The sequence below is a fragment of the Cucurbita pepo genome, chromosome LG03 (genome assembly GCF_002806865.2).
Source record: "Cucurbita pepo subsp. pepo cultivar mu-cu-16 chromosome LG03, ASM280686v2, whole genome shotgun sequence".
Taxonomy (NCBI): Eukaryota; Viridiplantae; Streptophyta; class Magnoliopsida; order Cucurbitales; family Cucurbitaceae; genus Cucurbita; species Cucurbita pepo.
In genome coordinates, this window is record NC_036640.1 from 6,850,704 (window position 1) to 6,871,783 (window position 21,080).

General features: G+C 35.2%; 1 protein-coding gene across 1 annotated transcript; it reads left to right on the forward strand.

Annotated features, from left to right (window-relative positions):
* Window positions 1-3,452: 3,452 nt before the first annotated feature.
* LOC111790919 (syntaxin-132-like) lies at window positions 3,453-19,911 on the forward strand. Its single transcript, XM_023672049.1, has 13 exons — window positions 3,453-3,670; window positions 12,243-12,353; window positions 12,476-12,532; window positions 14,236-14,284; window positions 15,108-15,196; window positions 15,358-15,431; window positions 18,264-18,306; window positions 18,391-18,451; window positions 18,553-18,578; window positions 18,673-18,750; window positions 18,952-19,032; window positions 19,236-19,301; window positions 19,389-19,911. Exons 1-13 carry the CDS (start codon window positions 3,653-3,655, stop codon window positions 19,560-19,562), a joined length of 927 nt encoding a protein of 308 aa, XP_023527817.1. The 5' UTR covers window positions 3,453-3,652; the 3' UTR covers window positions 19,563-19,911.
* Window positions 19,912-21,080: the final 1,169 nt, after the last annotated feature.

The window sequence follows — 21,080 nt, forward strand, 5'->3', positions numbered from 1 at the left end:
TCTCTAACTCTTACAATGGTTCATGTGCTAAACTTCATGCGAGCATTAAAGACTTTGCATGGATAAAGTCTTGGAACGTTATAATATACATCTAAATATATATACATATTTTATTTATATTAAGATTTCATTTTCTATTTTTTATTTCGAGTGACTGCTGATATTCTTTCTGTACTCTGTTTCTTCTCTCAATTATGATATTCTTGACCAATTTTTAATAGATTCTTACTATTGGTCAATTTCGATCAATTCTTACTCCTACCTCTTTCCTTCTATTTTTCTTTTCCTTCTCTAGGTATTTCCTCTCCTCTTTCTTTCCTTCTCTATTTTTTTTTTCTTTTATGTATTTCCTCTTTTCTTTTTTCTTTTCTTTTTCTTTTGAGTTTGTTAACAGTATTCTAGCTTTTCTCCCGTCTTATCTTTGTATTTTTTTGTTTGTTTGGTATTCTAGTTAATTCTTCTTTCCAAAATTTCCTTTTATCTTATTTGTATCTTTTTTTTTTCTTCCTTTAATTTTGTTAACCTTTAAAATTCACAAATATCACATAAATTTTCTTTCCATCTTTCCTTTCTTATTTACCTGTTAATTTTTTACTATTAATTTTTTATAGATAAATTTTCTTTCCCAATCTTTTCTTTCGTTCTTTCCATCTTTCCTTTCTTATTTACCTTTTAATTTTTTACAGATAAATTTTCTTTGAATATTTCCTTTCTTCTTTCCATCTTTCCTTATTTACTTCCTATCTTCCCTTTTTTTTGATCTATGTATTTTTTTTATTCTGTTGACAAATATTTGCTCATTTATTCGGCCAAAAATCTAAATAACTGGTCAAGCGAACAAGAGATCTAATTCTGAATAATTAGACAAAGAAAAAGAAATCTGGTTATCACTGATTTACTGATTTATTATAAGATAAATGAAAATGAGATCTGAAATATAACTTACACTACTAACAAAGCAAGATCTCTCCCTACTAACAAAGCAAGATCTCTCCCTCCAACAATTAAATCTCCAACTCTCCTTATAGATCTGGTTACTTTTTATTTATTTATTTATTTTTTTTGTAGGAACCAGGAATGCATCCTGTATTGTATTCTGGATCTATGAGTAGGTTGACGAGAGATTGTGGATGCATACTGTATTCTTTATTGAGATTTTGAGTCTGTGGGTGAGGAGAAATAGTCTCTGAGAGGAAGAGGGGTGAGTAGAGAGTAGTGGAGGGAAAATTATTATTTTAATTATTTAATTATTTACTTACTATTATTATTATTATTATTCTTTTTTTTTTTCGGGTCGTTACTTCATCGTTGTATTGGGCTAAAATGGACGAGTTTTAGGTGGTACTACACTATTCTTTGCATGTGTCTCAAGTGCTGGAGGTAGGAGACTATGGTGACGTGGTGGTTCGAGTGAACCAACCACGTTACCCAGTTGATCTTTCTTTAGTAATTTGACCGGTTTGCCCCTTCTTAGGCCAATGTTCATGAAATTTTTTATTGATCCAAAAACTAAACTCAATTTGCTACCTGCCCAAGAAGTTTGAAGAAATTTCAGCCTCGAAAAGGTCGTGAACCGAGCCCCTGGACACATCAAATCAAGTAAGTAGCTATATGGAACAAATTTTAAGAAATACTTGTAGGAGTCTATTATGATCGAGGGCAAATGATTGATTATCATGTTTAGGAGCTTAATTGACCTAGTATGTTTAGGAGCTTAATTGACCTAGTTCTATGATAACTAAGGCTAGAAAACATGAATGGTTTACAATTTAGCTTAGTTTTCCGTTATACACATAATTTGTGAACTCTGATGGTTTTTTATGCATTTATGTTTTCTATCATGATTATGTTGATTTGTTATCCTAATACACATGACGACGAGTAAGTTGTATGCCTTTATAATGATTATTTATGTATGATTTAAAGTTTGAAAATCGGTTATATTTCAATTATGGTTTAGACTATTGTTATATGTCCTCCTAGAGTGTCTGTTATGATTATTTTAGCCTATGAGCTAGTGTCCGACATATTTTGGTCCTAGAAAATAATTATGGGTCTCACACTCTTGTCTCGGTTGACCAACTATCTTGAGACATTCAGGGTACACCCCCTATCTGCGAACTAGCCAATAGAGGTTAGCGTCTACTTGTACACATGATTTAGTTGTCACCCATAGAAGATTCCAGGAGTTATGAAGGGTATACTATTAAGGTAGCATGGATTGTGCGTAGTGGAGAGCCATTAGTTTTTACTGTTCTAAATCGAGAGGAGGTATAAACGTATAGTTTACAGTTCTAGCCTAAAAAGACGGTGAACAAGCAGTTAGTGTCTCTAAGACAGATAGTTTATTATTCTAACTGAGGAGAGTGTACGGACAAGTAGTTTACTACTTTCTGCTTGAAAATGCGGTGAAACAGGTAGTTTGCTGATCTTAATAATAACTAGATGTTGTCTGACACAACTAGGGAGAATCCTCTGATTATAGTTCAATAGGTAGACATGTGTGGAGTGTGGTACTGTCTTGAGACCAAAATGGCTCCTCCATACTTATGAGTATTGCCCTAGGGCCTTTCCAAAATATAGAGATATGAGTACATGAAAACCCTTGACATATGGACCTCGAGATGGCTAGAGTACTCCTTATAGGAGGTATGTATAAGTTTTAGGTACGTAGGAACCTAAAAAGGTTAGTACAAACATTAGGTCACAGTGTTTGTTAATTATAGGGGTAGTTATGAGCACATAACCTAAGTTTCAATATATTATGAATTCGACGAGAGCCTACAAGTAGGTTGCTTACGGAGTATTTTTTAAGTTTACTCTTGTTACGCTCTATTTTTCAAGTGACTAGCAAATCAGTGCTCATGGTGAGAGCGTGCTCAATTTTGCGACTATAGAGGGGACTATCGACCTGAGTCGTTTGTTATTTTGCACTTGTCTTTTCAAAATCATTTAATTCGGAAGTGATCTTTGTATTTGCCTTGATTTAATGTATTTACAGTAATTTTACTACTTGTGCTATCGTAATGATCCATAATTCGATGCATCGAAAAACAAATCATTACAAGAATATTACGGTAGATTCCCTTTGAGATTGAATCTTACTTTACAACTTAAACCATTCGTATAAAACTCTCGAGATAGGCAGCTAGGATTAGATGAATCATTTTATTATTATTTATCTCGTAACTTTTTTAATATTGATTGATTGCAAAGACTAAATTAAAAATATTAACTTTGGAGGAATGAATTTAAAAAGCTTCCAAAAGTTTAGGAACAAATTATGGAAATACAAATCGAAATTTAAGTTAATTTTGAAGGGTAGTTTGGTCAATTCAGTTACCTATAACGCACGGTTTAATTAATACGCAAAGCATGGTTGAATTAATTAAGTAATATATTTTATAATTTCATTTGTGACAAAAAGAAAAGAAGAAATATATAAAGGGAATGGACCTTCGTTTCCACTCTGTCTGTGATCTGTCGCTCTCTTTCTTTTTCTCAATCTGTTGCTGTTCTAAATTTTGAACCTCAACGACGAATTCTCTGCTTCAGGAACATTGAAAGCTCGGTTCCGTTCGCCATTTCTTTCCCTCTCGAAGATTTCATTCTCGCACTTTTTTTCTCTCTGGTTTCCGAGCTTCCTTCCATAATGAACGATCTTCTTTCGGTAAATTTTCCCTCTCTAATGTTTTCAATTTCTTTTTCTTTGCATTGTATTTTGATGTTTTGAAGATCGTTTCCGTTTTTCTTGATGATTTTGGAAGATTTGATTTGTGGGTTTCGTCTTGAATTTGACCCGAGCTTTGTTTTGCTTTTCCGATTTGCTCGATCCACTTTGCTGTTCTTGGCACGATTGAGGAATTAGACGCATTTTGGTTGAATTTCACTTGTGGTAGCCGAGTTGAGTTTAGAGCTTGTAGGGTTTATGGGTGGATTCAATTTGTCGATTCTAGATACTAACATAATTCTATCTCTGTCTACCGACTACACTGTTATCTTCTGTTTAGCTACTGGTTATGGAAGAGAGACGATGGCATCGTAGCTCTTTAGTCCTCTTCTTAATCTCCAATTTCTTTGTCGCTGGAAGTGCCTTTTGACTTGTTACTATGTGTTTATAGACTCCTTACTTCTCCTTCCGTAAAAATATTTTCATATTGCGACATTCGACATTGATTTATTTGGATGATTCTGATATGATGAGATAAGATGGCTTGGTCATTACATATAATTGCAAGCTTTTGAACTGAACGAAAGCTTGCAGAAAATGACGTATCTTTTAGGTGTGAGATTATCCATTATTCAGTGTGTCAAATGTTGGTGCCGTTGGTTCTACTGGATTAGCCACTCTCTGTGGTCATCAGGGTCTGTATTTTGATTCTCCAAAATTTATCAACAAGTGTCCGTTGATTTTAGTTTAGAATTGAGTAAAGGGAACTATTGATTCTTCCATAAGATACCATTTTTTCAGTTAGGGAGTAAGAGCTTAGAATAGCATGGTCGCATAGGTAGATTGTATATACCTTGCATCACCATGAAAACTTTCTATAATGAACCCGTTTGATTAATTATTACTGCATTTCCAACTCTTGATCTGTTGGTTAGCTTGTGAATAATAAGACAGTGACAGAAACACTTTATAGGGTCGATGAAGAAGATAAAACTGAAAGTCTAGAGTGCTAATACTGGCTTCTTGATTCTAATTGTCAGTATCTCCGCCTTTTGTTCCCATCCAAGCAGGAGGGAAGAAACAGGTTCAGGATACATTAAACATTGCTCCTTTGAGTTGGTGTTTGAGTAGTGGTAGGTAGGTTCATTAACTTTGGTAGTCACGGAAAGCCGTTCTCATTTCAGATTATGTGAAGATTAATGGGGAGGAAGTACCAGGCTTATGGAAGGCTTCCTAGGTTGTAAAATTATTATTTGGAAACATTGTTCTGCAAGGTAGTGTTGAAATGCAGCTACTTCAGTTTGAGGCCTCAATTTTTGAAAAAATCTTCACTATGATGAAATAGAGGAGCTGATGATTCTTATAACCAGATGGGAAAATTGCTTGACCACTGGTGAAGGAGAACTTAGATTTAAAACATTTTGTAGTTAGTCTTGACTAGATTTTTTCTTTTTGAATAAGAATTTTTTCATTGACGAAGCGAAAGATACAAAATTGCGGGGAAGCTAAACCTCATACCAAAGAAAATTACAAAAGTTCTCCAATGGCTACAAGAGAAGATAATTTGTTCTTACAATTTTTTTTTAAAAAAAGACGAACAATTTACACCGAGTAAGAGCCAAATAAGAAAGAGATTAAGAAAACCCATCAAAACAGTGCTTTTTATCTTTGAAGGTTCTGGAGTTCCTTCCAAACCATAATGACCAAAAGAACACCCCATATAAATTGAGCCATATTGAGCCATAGGACCTTAAAAAAATGGAAAGAGTTCATTTCTTCCTCAAATTGGATTAATGTCGTTTTGTTCTACTAGAAATGATTACAGAATGCATAGGTCATTAGGAATTCCAATGAGCAGATAAATAGTGCATACCACCTTATTTATTTTCTCTCATTTAGCTCCTTCATGCCTACTATGGTAAGTTATTTTAGTTTTCTTTTGATGGTTCAAACTCTTGCTTATTTTCACAGCTCCTCATTGGTCTAAGAAAAAGAAACATGAATTTTGATGAACAATGAATAAAAACTCATGATTTTGTGAGATAAAAAGATTCTATAGTTCCTTCCCATCTTTATCAATGAAATTCATGGACAATTTGGATGTTTATTTATTTTTGTAGCTCTGTCCTTTTCCTTAAAAAATTTCAATTACTTCTAAAGACAAGGGACCTGCCAAGAACATAACGTATAAAGCCCCAGTAGGAGAAGCAAAGGAGCAAATGACAAAGATGTGTCTTTGTGCCTCTGAATCTTCTTTCCAAAAGGGATAGCAGCGGAGGGATATGTAAAAGTACAAACATGTAAATCTTCTCTTAAGGTTATCATGATTCATGAGTGTTGATACATGAGTGACTGAGCTCCCAAATAAAATACTTTACTGTTATTGGGTGTTTTCCTTTTCAAATGTTGAGGTATAATAAACCTATGCTTCCATGCAAAGCGAGGTCTCTTATGAATGACTTTGTCGAAAAAGATACATCCTTTACAGATACCAAACCCAAATTTCCCCTTGAGAGAAGTGAAAGGAGGAGAGTAAATTGGAAAGGGGAGTCCATTCCTAAGTTTCCAAACAAGGACTATTGCTCTAGATTGAGGGGTCCCAAGGAACTCTCCCTTTTGGGATAAGGGAAGAGTGGTGTGGCAGACTTGTTCTTTTGTTCTTTTGTGGGGTGTGTGACACGAGAGGAATAGTAGGACCTTTAGAGGGGTTGAAAGATCTTTGGAAGAGGTGTGGGAGATGGTGAGATTTAATTCCTCTCTTTAGGTATCCGTTAATTAGATTTTTTTGTAATTATTAATTTGGATTTATACTTTTGAATGAGAACCCTGTCTTGCAGGTGTTGGGAACTTCTTTTGCAGGTTTGTTTTTTGTATACCCTTGTGTGTTCTTTCATTTTTCTCAATAAAAGCTTGATTTCTTACCAAAAAATAAAAAGAATAAAAATAAAAATAAAAAGGAGATTCCTTTACTAGTTCAAATAGCATGAGCCACTTTGTTGCCCTGTAGATTCTGAATGGACCGCCCAAGATCATTGCTAAGGATTTAATTGAGAGTAAATTGGAATGGGTGGGGAGAGAGTGTTTGGGCATCCTTTACTCTGAGAGACTACACAGGTTGCTGTCCCATATGATTTCTCCCAACCGAAGTGGCTGCATGATTGGGATTTTTTTTTTTGTGGTCCTCTTTGCTATTGGAGCAATAGATACTATTAAGTCTCGTAAATGGAAGGCATTGTCTTCTAGAGCGAATTTGAAAAAGGGTGCAATCACGTGTTCTTGGAATTTTTGGATAATTTTTCTTACCTTTTCTGGAAGAAAGTCTTTGGGTGGAAGTGAACATCTTGGGTGGCCATTTACCTACGTCCAACTAACTTTCCATTTTGATTTGGGAATATATATATATATATACACACACACGTATATATATATTTTTATAAGAGACAAGTTCATTGATTTTTGAAATTTACAAAAGGGATGTATTACCCATAATGTTTACAAAAGACCTTCCCAATTTACAAAGAGGGAAGTATGACTATAGGAATCCAGAATATTAGACAATTTACACCAAGATATAGAGTGGTAAACAACATTGTTGAAGAGCTTTGTATAAGTATGTCTTTTCCGCGGGAGTACTATTTGATTTCTTTCTTTCCACAGATTCCAAAAGGAAGCCATGATGATGTTTCTCCATAGTAGAGCTTTTGCATTCTTGAAAGGATGGTACATTAAGGCCATGTCCAATAAATCCTTTACCTCCTTAGGAAAAGTGAGATGCCCTTCGAAGATATTGAGAATTTTTATCCATAAATTTTGAGTGTATGTGCTTTGCATAAATAAGTTGGTTTGTGGTGCGTTGTCTTTCTTGCATACTGGGCACCAATTTGGAAATACAGCCATGTAGGTTATTCTTTTTTTTTTTTTTTTTTAAGATTTTCACTTGTGCTAATGACTTTATGCACTATTTCTCAAAGGAAAAACTTCACCTTTTTGGGCTGATTTCCTTTCCATACTGTCTTTTAGCGTGAGGTTTTATTGCTTCTACTTTTCCCTATGTCCATGATCAAAGACCTCGTCAATTTTGGGAAGCCATGTCAATGAATCTGCTTCATTTGACAATACAATTGAGGCAAGATCGAGGCTTAATTCAACTCAATTCTATAGCCTCATTACCCTTTAGATTCCTACCAAGCTCCAGGTCCTAGAAATTGTTGACACGTGGCTCTTTTGCTATGAGAGAGTCCATACGAAAGTGGATATCGCAGTGCTAGCTGGTGTTTTCAATCCTAGGGTCAGTTCAGAATGATGTGCATCCTCCATCACCCACCTTATGGCGAATTCGGTTGGTGATGAGGTTTTGGTGTTTTTATATGTACTTCCATGACCCTTTTGCAGAAGACAGAAGGGGTTGATTTGCATGATATAGGAGTATATTTAGCTTTTATAAGTTTTCTCCACAATGCGTCTTCTTTGTGATGATATCTCCATATCCATTTTGTGAGGAGAGCTTTATTCTACTCTTTTATCAAAAATACATCAAGTCCTCTCTTGTCCATTGGGAGGTTTATATATTCTATCGAACAAGATGTGGGACATCTTTCTATAGATAGTTTATGTATTTGAAGCCACTTTTGTGGCATTTCGAATAGAGATATGTAATAAGTGGGGAGATTGGACATAGTGGCTTGTATTTAGAGTGAGTCTTCTACTTTTGAAAGTATATAACAGGATGACCTTGTTGACAACCTTTTTTCTATTTCTTCAACAATAGTTTTCTAGTAAGTAAAGGATGTGTGGTTCCCCTTTAAGGATAATCCTGGGTACATATTCAGCCATTCACCCTTCTTACAACTGTATATGCAGACAAATTCTTCAATAGTCTCACATTGATGCTATAATCTTGTTTTCTGGTGATTGATATCTTGTTTGGAGAATTTTTCGAAGGTTTTTTACTGTTTTGATCATGTTTTATATGGAAGAGACATCTGGCAAATCAGAGAAGAGGATTCTATCATGTGTGAACTGAAGGTGGTTGATGCTTAAACCTTTGTTGCCAATGTAAAAGCTCTTTATCTGCCTTTCGTATTTAGCCTTTGTAAGTAGGCAATTGAGGTAATCATTACCATTGTGAAAAGAAAAGGAGACAGTGGATCCCCTTGTCGAAGACCCCATACGACATAGATATTTCCTCTCGGTCTTCCATTGATGATGAAATGCATCCTTTTATCCACCCTTACCATTTTGAGTGAAAACCTTTTGTTACAAGAATGTTTTCGAGGAAAGTCCAATTGATCCTGTCAAAGGTGTTTCCCAAGTCAAGTTTGATGACTACACCTTTTTGTTTCTTTCTTTCCCATTCATCTATATGTTCATTTGCCATGAGGGATGCATTGAGGATATGTAGTCCCTCTACAAAAGCTATTTGCTGCCCAGTAATCATGAAAGGATAACCATTTTAAGACGTTTTGATAGCACCCTTGCTAAGGTTTTGTATAATCTGGTCGTAAGACTTATGGGGCAAAAGTCTGCTATAGTGTGCACTGACAATTTCTTTGAGATCAAACAGATTTATGTTTCGTTTATGTTGCCACTGATAACTCCATTCTAAAAGAAATCTTGGAACACTCTTATGATATCGACTCTTAGAATGTCCCAACATTTTAAAAAAAAATTTGAGGTAAAACCATTTGGTCTTGGAGTCTTGTCGGAGCCCACGAGCTGTATCGCCTTCCCCACCTCTTATTCGGTGAAAGCAACCTTGAGGGAGGCTGCTTACAGTTGATCAATTGGACTCCAATCAAGATCATGGAGAAATTCGACGAGGCATTGGCCTTTGTACAAAACAAGGCGTAAAAAGACAAATTCTGATACAATTTCATATTCGCTTACTAAACTTCTGCCTTGTGTCGATATTTCCATGATGGTACTCTTTCGTTTCTTTGAAGCCATGATACGATGGACAAATTTGGAGTTTATGTCACCCTCCTCTAGCCATCATTTTTTACATTTTTGTTCCCAAGATGCTCTTCCTTTGCTGATAATGAGATTAAGACCACCGTTTGCCCACTGGAATAAAAACTTTTAAGACCACCGTTTCCATGAACCAAAAAAATTTCAGCTATAGTATCCTTGTTGGTGAGTTTTTCTACCGAAATGGTATGTTCTGGAAAACGTTTCTCCTTGAAAACGTTTATTCTTATTCCCCTGCATCTATCGTCTAGCTCGATTGCATAGGTCTTTTTGTCCATGATGGTTTTGTATTTCTAAAGTGTTTGATGTGGTGCCAAGGGGCCAATGACTTTTGTCCAAAAGGATTCAAAATCTTTGTTGATTGGTGTTTGATTCAGTTCGAGTCATTTCGCAGGTGCTCTGATTTGGATTCGATGGGGCTGTGGACTCTCAAATTCAATCCAAAATATTATGGGTACTGCTTTTTGGTGGTCATTTTAATTCAATCCAAAATATTATGGGTACTGCTGTTTAGTGGCCATTTTATCATGGGTAAGGGTTGCTTTCTGTCTTTGATAATGCATCAAAGGTGGATTCATGCGTTTTAATTGTGTGGAGACAAAAGGGCTGAGCTTCTCTGTTAATCAAGGTTTGCATGGGTTTTTCACACAAGTATCAGCACTGCTGGTGATCTGTTCGTCGGAGGAGCTTGTCGGAAGGGCTCGTCGGTCGTGAGGGTGTGTCATGGAAGAAAACCCATAGGAAGTTTCAGGGCTGCTCGTACTTCTCATGATTAGTTCATTGTTTGTTTAACCTAAAAAATCCAACACTAAAGCCCCAAACCAAAAATCCAACACAAAAGCCCCAAACCATACTCTCTGAGGTTTGTGATGGCAGAAAACTAGTGATGAAGGGTTTCGGCAACAATGTTGTGTTTGACATAGGAGGCGGCAGCGATGCGACTCTGAGCTTCGTGAAGGGTAGAAGACAAGTGATTGAAAGATTTCGGAAGTGATGTGCTCGACAGAGGAGGCAGCAGTTGATCTTCAACGGAGGTGATTGCAGCATGGTTTCGAGGAGTGGATGTGGAGGCGGATAAGCAACGGGGAGTGGTGTGAGGCCAATTCTTTGTTTGCTATTACATCCCGATGCCGTTTCTCGCCCTAAACTTGGCTGGAGCAATGGTAGTCGAACAACAGCGAACCGTCTAGGAGATGATGACCGGCGAGGGGTCGCAAGATCCAAGGGAATGATTTATGAGCATAGATATATTAGACAAGGAATCCACACTCCTTTCTTTTTCATTTTTATGGAGAGTATCCTTAGTAGAGGATAAGGTGGTGTCGAAGGATTAGCTTTAGATATTTGTGTAATTCATGAGTTAGTATCCAAGTTGAAAATGAAAGATGTCTATTAATCAGCTTGAGAGGGAGTGTAGAAGGATATTTGTGTAATCCCATTAAAAAAGGGGAAGTAATTGACCTTCCTAATTTATTTAATTGGATTTATTTAGATTTAGTTACTTGGTACACGGGGATTATTATTTAGATTTAGTTACCTATACGTAGGGATTATTATTTAGATTATCTAGGAATTTATTTAGATTACCAATAGAATTTAGATTAGAAAGTTAGATTATCCATCCATTTAAATTTAGTCAGTCGTTTCGGACATGTAATTCTCTAAAGAGAACAAAAAAGAAAAGAAAAACAGCGAGCTAATTTAATTTAGACTTGCAACAGGTGGGATAACTGATAATGAGGGATGAGGGTCACTTCTCTCTTTTACTGCTTGTTTACATCTTTGATTAGGAAGAGACGACTTATTTGTTTAGTCAAACATCATCGTTAGAACTTTTGAGGTGCACATGGTTTAATGATCAATAGAGATGTGATATTTGGTTGGTGTCAAGTGTGATCTTGATAAGCTAAGTCGGCTGTGTTGGTGTCAACTATTGTCAACAAACCCTAAACCCTTAACCCTAAACCCTAAACCCTAAACCCTAATGGTTTGTGTTGGTAAAAGCTTATGCACAAGGGAAAAGTTTGTGCTACAACTTTGCGACTAAATGTTGGAATTGCGCCACATGACTGTCTTATAATAGCAGAGATCTGTGACTTCTTTGTGAGTGCAACCATAATCTATAGAGAATCCTCGGAATCAATGGCGTCTATAACAAACAAAGAGATTCTTACTCAGACTTGGTGCAGAAATCTTTCAAAGGAACGGGGGAAAGTCTCTGGGACGATGTTATTTTATTAAGTCCCTTTTGAGAACTTTTGCTTCAAAGGCCAGGAAAGGTTAAATTTCTGTAGAGTGAAATCAGTTCAATGTAGGGTTACGAGAATCTTCTTTAGCATGGGAACCACTGAATGGGGGCGGTTCCCCGCCCTATTTGGCTGTAAAGTGGTTTCTCTCTCCCGGTATCACAACTTTAGTGATGTTTGGCTTGACAGTGGAATTTTGATTGTGCTATGATCTTATATCCTTCCCTGATACTTCAATATTGTATCTCAGCATTTATGTTCATTTTAGGATGCATTTACTTTATAATCTATCAGACGTACTTTATGTTACTTGATTAAAGTTATAACTTTCATTAACGACACTTGATAATGTATTGAAGGATTCCTTTGAGATCCCTCGGGGTCAGCCTTCTAGAGGAGGAGACATTGAGCTTGGAACAAATGCTCCTACAAGTGCAGGAGATCTGGGGTTGGATGATTTCTTTAAAAAGGTATTTGCATAATCTCTTTTGCCTCTTATTGTTGAGCTAGTAGTAAATTTTATGTTGTAACATAAGAGTGTTTTCAATAACTCAGCTTGAGTGGATGCGTTATACTTTTTTGTCTCTTCTAGGTCCAAGATATTGAAAAACAGAATGAGAAGCTGGACAGGTTATTGCGAAAACTCCAGGTATAAATGTTTTTTAATCTACCTCTTGATCATATGGTTGTAATTTTGAATGCAGCTCCCTGGATAACTCTTGAACCGTTTTTTAGAAAGAAAATACAATTATAAATTACAGAACAAAGACTATAATTTTTAAAAGGGTGTGAACATTTACCCAAATAAAGACCATTTAATAAAACCAAAGCCATAGATGACAGTGTTATCCTTGAAGATCCAATCATTCCTTTCGCATCAAAGAGACCAAAAGAAGGAATGCTTAAAGGCAAGCCATTGTTTTTTTTCTTGTCTCAATGAAAGGGGTGTCTCACAAAGATCAATGGTAGCCCAAAAAAAAAAAAAAAGAAAAAAACAGAAAACATCATTGGATCTTCTCGATTAGACCTAGAAGGTAGATGACCATCATGATTTAAACTCATTCCTCCTTTTCGTTTTACTTGTTTCATTGATTCATAATGTCCACTAGATGAACTTATGAGTGTTGACATTGGTTCCAAATCAATAATGTGATAAATAAATTCCCAAAATAAAATCCAAGAAAGGTGCCATTAGTTATATCATTGTCTTCGTTTGCAAAAAAACTGAAAGCTTTAAGTTAGGTTAAATTACAAATTTGGTTCATAAACTTTCAATGTTTGCGTTTTATAGGTTCTCGAACTTTAAAAAGTATCCAATAGGTTCTTAAACTAGACCGGTCCTTAAACCTCAAATGGAAAATAGGTTTCTAAAATTTCAATTTTATGTCTTATACGCCTCTGACATATTCATCATTTTTTAAAACTAACCAACGTATTATTCATAAAATTGGATTTTGTGTCTAAGAGATCATTGAACTTTCAATTTGTGTCAAAAAGATTTGTGAGTTCCGAAAATGTCAATTAGGTCAAGGATCATTATATATTAAATTTAAAGTTCAACAACTTATTAGATACAAAATCAAAAGCTTTGGAACTTATTATATACTTTTTAAAGTACATCAACCTATTAGTTAGTGAAGTATTATATATATATATATATATATATATTTTCTTAAATCAAGGATCTGATGATACAAACCTAAAAGTTTAGGGACTAAACTTGTAATTTAATTTTGCTTACAGCTTGATATTGACATTGTACTAAAACCTACAATTTGATATAATTAAATTGTTCTATGCCTCCCTAACTGTCTATGTCTCAACCCTCCCACTCGTCTATGTCACCTCACTTAGTTACAAATAGAGCTCAGCAAAGCTAAGTAACAATATCCTTCCTATCATTTTGGAAGATGCCACATCTTTGTGGATTCTTATGGGATGATCCTGATAGGAATGTTGTTATTGGGATATTAAGGGTATATTAGTTATTAGCTGGGGAGTTTGTTATGCTATTTGGTTATATATAGAGAGGGTGGAGGAGGAAGGCAGAGAATTTTTTAGATGTTTTAGGCTTGAATTGGTATACTCAAGAGAGGGGAGGTTCCAAGTACTACGAGTACTTGCGTTATCTTGTAGCTGTTATTTGGGGATATTACGATGCTACTCAATGGAATGTTGGACGAGAGCCTTGATATGTAAGTTCTCTAGCACGATGTTAGTTTATTTCCAAGCTGCAAATGACCTTAGCGTAAGAACAGATGTACAAATGTAATTGATTGGTTACTAAGTATTCATCATAGCATTGTGAATGACTATCCTTTTCTGGTCTGTTGTCTCAAAATTTGGTTCCAGGATTCACACGAGGAGTCCAAAGCTGTGACTAAAGCTCCAGCAATGAAAGGTAATCTTTATAACCACTCATAATTCATGTACGCTACTTTTTTCTTAAAATTGATGTTTCTTTCAAATAGCTAGCTTGCCACTGGACTGCCCCTTTTCTTAGAGAGAGAGAGTGGGTGGGGGGAGATTCAAAAGCACCTCCTCCAATTCATTGTTTTTGGTTTCTGTACGTACCCAATGATATGGAACATTGGCATATAAACATGATATGGAATGCAATATTGCTAGATCAATACATCAATTATACCATTTTTCAGTGTAATGATGGCTTATAAACATGCATGGACGAGATATGTCTAATATTTGGCAGTTTTAATAGGCTCTTTAAATTTATAATGGTTTAAACTTTGTAGGAAAGTGCTTTTGTTTGCTTTCTTACTCTGGTTTTTAAATACATCTATATGCATATGTACAATTCTTTGGCTGAAGAAAGGCTAATGGAAGTAGTGCTACTCAAGCTTTCAAGAAATATTATGTAAAACTTGTTTTTCGAATTATGGTTGTGGATTGTGCATGATGAGATAAGGACCGTGCATATCAACTAATGAAATGCTCAAGAAGTTCATTATATCTCCACAACTGTATGGGTGCATTTCATTCTATTAGTTTGGGAGGTTAATATATTTTAGTTTCATTTTCGAAGTGTAATATTATCTGGTGCTTTTAGCTGAATAATTTTTTTTTACTTTTCAGATTTAAAAAAAAAAAAAGTAATCTAAATTTTAGTTTTTGCTTTAGTGGATGCATGGTCAGTTTATGCATTATATATGTAGTTTGTAAAGATTCCGTATTCGTTTAATTTACTAATGTGGCTTGTACTCCAGCAATCAAGCAGCGAATGGAAAAGGATGTTGATGAAGTTGGAAAAGTTGCACGTTTTGTGAAGAGCAAGGTCGAAGAACTTGACAAGGAGGTGAGTCATTTTGCTGCATCAACTTGATATTCCACGTTCCAGTAACCTATTGTCATAATTTCTGTATAGTAATTTCTAAATATGACCATGTTTCCCAAAGAAAGGATTGCTAAGGCACCCTTCCTCCCATGTTTTTCATTTTTGGGGTATTGGTGTTACAGAATCTGGCAAATAGGCAGAAGCCTGGATGTGGTAAAGGATCAGGTGTAGATAGATCAAGAACAGCAACTACTCTGTACGTTACGTTCCAACTCTTCAGTTTCATCTATAGATTCTTCTTCTTTTATGACTGTTCCCACGTTCATCGAATAATTTTATCATAATTAAGATAAATTTACAAACCATTAATTTTATGGTGTTTGTTTTTCTATCACCATATATGGGCCAACTTTTGTAAGTAAGATGAAACTAATAGGTGTGTTCAGCTGCTAAATATGAACACTTATAACCATTAGGTTTTTGGCTTTTGATTTTTGAAAATTAAGCTTATAAACACTACTGCAGGTAAGTTTCTATGCTTTGTTATGTACTTTTTATAGTTATTTACAAAATCCAAGCCTGTGGAAACTAAAAAGAGTAGTTTTTTGGAATTTGGAATTTGGAATTTGGCGGTAAAATGAAAACCGTAGTAAAGAAATTGTAAGAACACAAAAACGATTTTCAAAAACCAAAAAAACAAAAAACGAGGGTCAAAATCAAATGGTTATCAACTAGCCTTAGTTTTCTAGCTAGTGTGTTTGTGTTTGAGAGGTATCAAAAGTCCTGAATACTAAGCAAAGTATTTGAGCTAGAGTATTAGACGAATCAAATGTGTGCGTTCAGAAAATGGACAAAACAATTTTCTTTAAGCTATTCCAATATGGTCTGGTTAGAGAGGAGGTTAGCAAAGCAATTGATAGGTTTCCATAGTTCTTTTTTTTCCCCTTTTCTTTCTCCTTTTTTTTCCACAGAACTATTGGGATATTGTGAAGGACGGACTAATAATCTTGATTTGATAGAGGTGTGAGAAAAAAGTGCCTGGGAGAGCCTGATGCCTTTCTTATTTGCTTCTTGGTTTGTATGAACTCCATTTGTGTTTTGCGCAATATTGTTTGGGAGGAGAGTAAAATTTCTTTTCTGGGGTTTGTTGTAGAAGGGACGTGGCCATATGTCAACCTACATTAAGCCATAAGCTCGTTTTTCCATAAATTATATTTCTTATTCCTCAAAGGGCCCAATAATTGATAAATACAAGAGAAGCTTCAAGTAAGAAAACTAAATATAAAAGGATAGATTAAAGAATATATATATATATAAGCTTAATGATAAAATACTGAATAAAACAAAATACAATTGTACCAAATACAGATCTACAGCTCTACTTTAAAGATTTTTTCAAGTCTTCCTTGAAGTCCTCTTCAATTCTCTTGGGTGTCTTGAACTCCATTGCGTGTTGCCTTCCTACCAAATGATGACCACCGGTTATTAATGTGTATGATAGGAAGAGGGTTAATGTGGCGAGTCTAGTGTGTATGCTGGTTGGTTAAGAGTTTTAGGGTTCATGTAGGTAGGTAGTATGATGTAATCGTGAATCGGTGTGTTTATATGAACTTTATGTATGAGTAGAGGAGAAGTAGCTTTTGGCTTTGGCCGAGTCTTGGAGAATAAGGAGTATGAGAGCTCTCGAATCTCCGTTTTACTCTCTGCTCTTTAATTAAATACATACCTGTATGTTGTCAATAATAATTGAACTCTATCAACAATTTGTAATGGTACTCCTTCAGCAAAGTTGGAATCAGTAAGCTAGTCTTTTGGAACCACTGATCTCCCCTTAAAACTTCACTGGTCATTGGCCAAGCGAAGTGCTGGTATCCGTCTTCCCTCTCATGCAAAGAATTCTTTGTGTGGTTGAAGAAAATTTACCTCGACCTATTTACTTTAAATCATCTTTCCGTGTGAAATTCCACCTATGGGGTATCACTGCCATCTAACAGAGGTAATTCCTAGTTGCAGAGTGAAAACCCATGCATTCTTTCATCCTTTCTCGTGTGCTTGGTCATTACTCCCATCATTTTCACTTCTCCTTTAGCATCTGATGGCTTTTTCCCATTCCACATATTCTTTTGCATTGTGGTACATTATGCCACCTATTGTAATCTCAGAAGTTGACTTATTACCTCCAATTGTTGTAATGTATCATTTGCTTGACTTTGAAGTTATCCATAACTAGCGATTGGTTTCCCAAAATGTTCAAACTAAGCTCTTTATTAGAAAAGAGAAAACAAGAAACAAGCAAGAGAAACGTTACGAAGCGAGGCCCCATCCCATCCTATGCTAATTTTGTCTTCATCCTCCCTACTAACACGAATAGCCTTGCCCCTTTTTCTTATTCACATGCCTCCAAATTGCCTTCTTTTGTACAAAAATTGCATTGAGGACCTATCTGAAGCCAGCGAAACAGATCTCCAAAATGAGACAGTCAAGTTTGGATATACTGTATGCATTATAGCACCTTCATAATCTGTTCTATCATAGGCTTCCAAACGCCACGTATTAGGATTTCCCTAGAGGATACTTCGTTGGCCAATCTCCCTTTGTACAATTCCACAATGCTGCAACTTCCTTAGTAAGTTTGCCTCTAGTTTAAGACTGAACCATTTCAAGTCTTGGATGGTTGACCTTAATACTTCAGCCCAAAATCTTAATATTTCAAGTCTTGTAGTGAAATGGTTCACTACAGGTTGTCAATTTTAACTTGACCTACCAAGAAAATAAAGGAATATCATCAGCAAACTGCAGATGACTCAGAAGGATCTTCAATAATCTATCTCATCACCCTGGCGAGCAGTGGTAGTGCAGGCTCAGTTCAACTCTGGAATTGTAGTTGTATTGAATAGTAAAATGGTGTCTTCTTGAATCTTGACGTAGTTTAGCTATAATTTCAAGTCAAAGTTCATTTTTTCTCCCTTTTTCTTTCAAATTTGTTATAATTCCTACAGCTTCCTCAGTTTGTGAATTTCATAATGTCCTGATTAATATATTTCCCATGAACTGAATGTCTCACTCATTGATTGCATTTTTTGTTTAGTGCCTTAAAAAAGAAGTTGAAAGACAAGATGACTGAGTTCCAGGTAACTTTTGTTGTTCTCTTTGTTGGATTGGAGTCATTATTGCCTAAGATCATGGATTTGAATGGATAGTAATATCGATTGTAGATTTTGCGGGAAAAAGTTCATCAAGAGTATCGGGAGGTTGTTGAGAGACGGGTTTTCACAGGTTTGATCCACTGTCGTAAAAATTTTGGTCCTTAAAGATTTTTTGTTTTTTTAAAATTTTTGAGTTATAGTTTACACTAAAACGGCTTCTATGATTTTCAGTCACGGGCGCTAGGGCTGACGAAGAGGTAGTACTTCCACTATTCTTAGAGTTCCAATGGATCCCATTGGTTATGTTTTAACATACCATGGTCGTGTTTCAATCATTATATGAACATGCAGACCATCGAGAAATTAATCGAAACTGGGGATAGCGAACAAATTTTTCAGAAGGCAATTCAAGAACAAGGGCGAGGACAGGTATGTTGCTTCTCCCTTATCATCACCTCCCCACTTCCTCTCCCCTGTCACGTTCTTTGCTTCGAAGTCTTAGCATTGAAAGCTTATGGTTCGAGTCTTTATTAGTGTACATATCAGCATCATTAAAATCTCAGTACACATTTTGTGCCTTGATTCATGGATGTTGATGTTTTTCCTTCCAATATATACGTTACTTTGTAGGTAATGGACACTCTAGCTGAAATTCAAGAGCGTCACAGCGCAGTTAGAGAACTGGAGAGGAAGTTACTCGAGCTACAGCAGGTACGTAATAAATTTTACGCATGCTGTCCTGTCTCTACATTCCCTAAAAGTGGAGCTATGCAAAGTCAAACATTAAGAAGAAAAGTTTTGTTCTGTCAGCCATATAATAGTAAATATAACTTTCCTCTCTCTTGGGTATCTGTGTCTCATAGAAAAGAAAGACTGCATAACATAACGTATACGGAGTGTGGTTAACTTGGCAGGTATTTCTGGACATGGCTGTTTTGGTAGATGCACAGGGGGATATGCTCGACAATATCGAATCACATGTAATATATCTTTATAGTTCGATGTTGAAATAGCATGATTTTGGAGTTGTTGGTGTGTGAAGTGTAGGTAAATGTGGTGGTTTTCAGGTTACAAGTGCAGTAGATCATGTGCAACAAGGGAACACTGCACTTCAAAAGGCAAAGAAGCTTCAAAAGAATTCAAGGAAATGGATGTGCATTGCCATAATAATCCTTCTAATCATTGTTGTGGTGGTAGTAGTGGGAGTCCTAAAGCCATGGAATAGTGGTAAGGGTGCGTAAGTGGTCTCCATCATCATATCATCTCTCTGTTATATCATTTCTCAAAGGATTTGTTGTACCTCTACCTCTACCTCTGCCTGGACCTGCAATTTGTGTTGTTGATCCATTTTTTGGAACAAGGCTTGTAGGTGTGTGTGTTATATTGTTTGCAAGAAGAAGCATATACAAATATATGTGAGTATATTCTTTATATCTTCACACAAAACGCCCATCTGCTTCAGCTTTCTCTGAAATTATACACCTTTTCTTTTCATGTTCAGTTCATTCAATCAAGGAACCCATTATGAGCTATATATGAAAGAACTGTAATTTCATGGTTATGCACTATGTGATGCCAATATTGGGATGATATCAGGACAGGCTTCTTTTTTTTTTTTTTTTTTTTTTTTTTTTTTTTTTTTTTTTTTTTTTTTTTTTTTTTTTNTATTTTTGTTTTACAATTATTTTATGTTAGAATGAGTGAAATAAATAAATTATATTTCATTTTTTAAAATATAGCATGTATAATTAATTTTTCAATTTGATTACTGTACTAATTATACCGTTTTATTAAAATTATTTATTTGAGAATAATTATTAATATTGACTACTAAGTAATTTTATTTATAATATGAAAAATTAAATTATAAATTATTTTAATAATTTAACTTAATAACATTCCTCTCTTAATTTATTTAATTCAATTTGTTTATAGAATTATTATAATGAATTAAATCAATAATGATTTTTTTTAAAAGTATATTTATTTATTTAATGAATTACTTTATTTACTAAAATTTATTTTGATAACAGGTAATAAAATTATTGATAATACTTTATTTATATACCAAATAAATGAGCTCTAAAAGATCATGAGTTCTCCAAATGCTGTGTACAACAATTTGTCATTTTCTTAATTTTTGTTACTTCGATTGACCAACAACTCAGTTTTTAATAAATTTCTGGATAAGTTAGTTGTTCACTTTGGCACCACAAAGATTGTGTTAATTAGTTAAAGCTCCCTTATTATGTGAATGCATCTTCAATCCCCATTAGAATGACTACGTACCTAAGCTACATTTTGTTTAGATGGTAACAGACCGATGAAGCGTTAGGTTCTTGGTAAGGAGCGTGAGCAGGTAGGGGCTCACACAAATAAGTGAAGGAACCGCGTAAGACCTTGAAAAGAAAGGGCTAGCAAGACAAGTAATAAGGACGTTCTTGCCCAATTGGGTAAGATGATGAGAATAAGAGAGTGAAAGAAAAAAAAAATTTAAAATTTAAAATTGAAAATTTAAATCAATCGCACGTGACCTCTAGAGGAGAGCTCTAGCGGCGAGAGTGCTACTTATAAAAAATGACCTAAAACGACCCTGTCACCTCCATCCACATATTTGTTAATTTACTCGATGGAATTTCTGTATCTTTAATTTTATATTTAGGAATATAATAAGTCAAGTTATAATCTTTAGCACTGGCTTTGAATCCTATCCTTGCTTTAGTCTTTGTTTGTGGAACACAAGTTTCTTCCTTCAACTC

Bases quoted from the DNA above. Each gene is read 5' to 3' on its own strand.
- LOC111790919 (XM_023672049.1), top strand. The intron at 14,285-15,107 runs GTAATCTTTATA...CTTGTACTCCAG, and splicing joins TAAAGCTCCAGCAATGAAAG to CAATCAAGCAGCGAATGGAA. The intron at 19,302-19,388 runs GTAATATATCTT...GGTGGTTTTCAG, and splicing joins TCGACAATATCGAATCACAT to GTTACAAGTGCAGTAGATCA.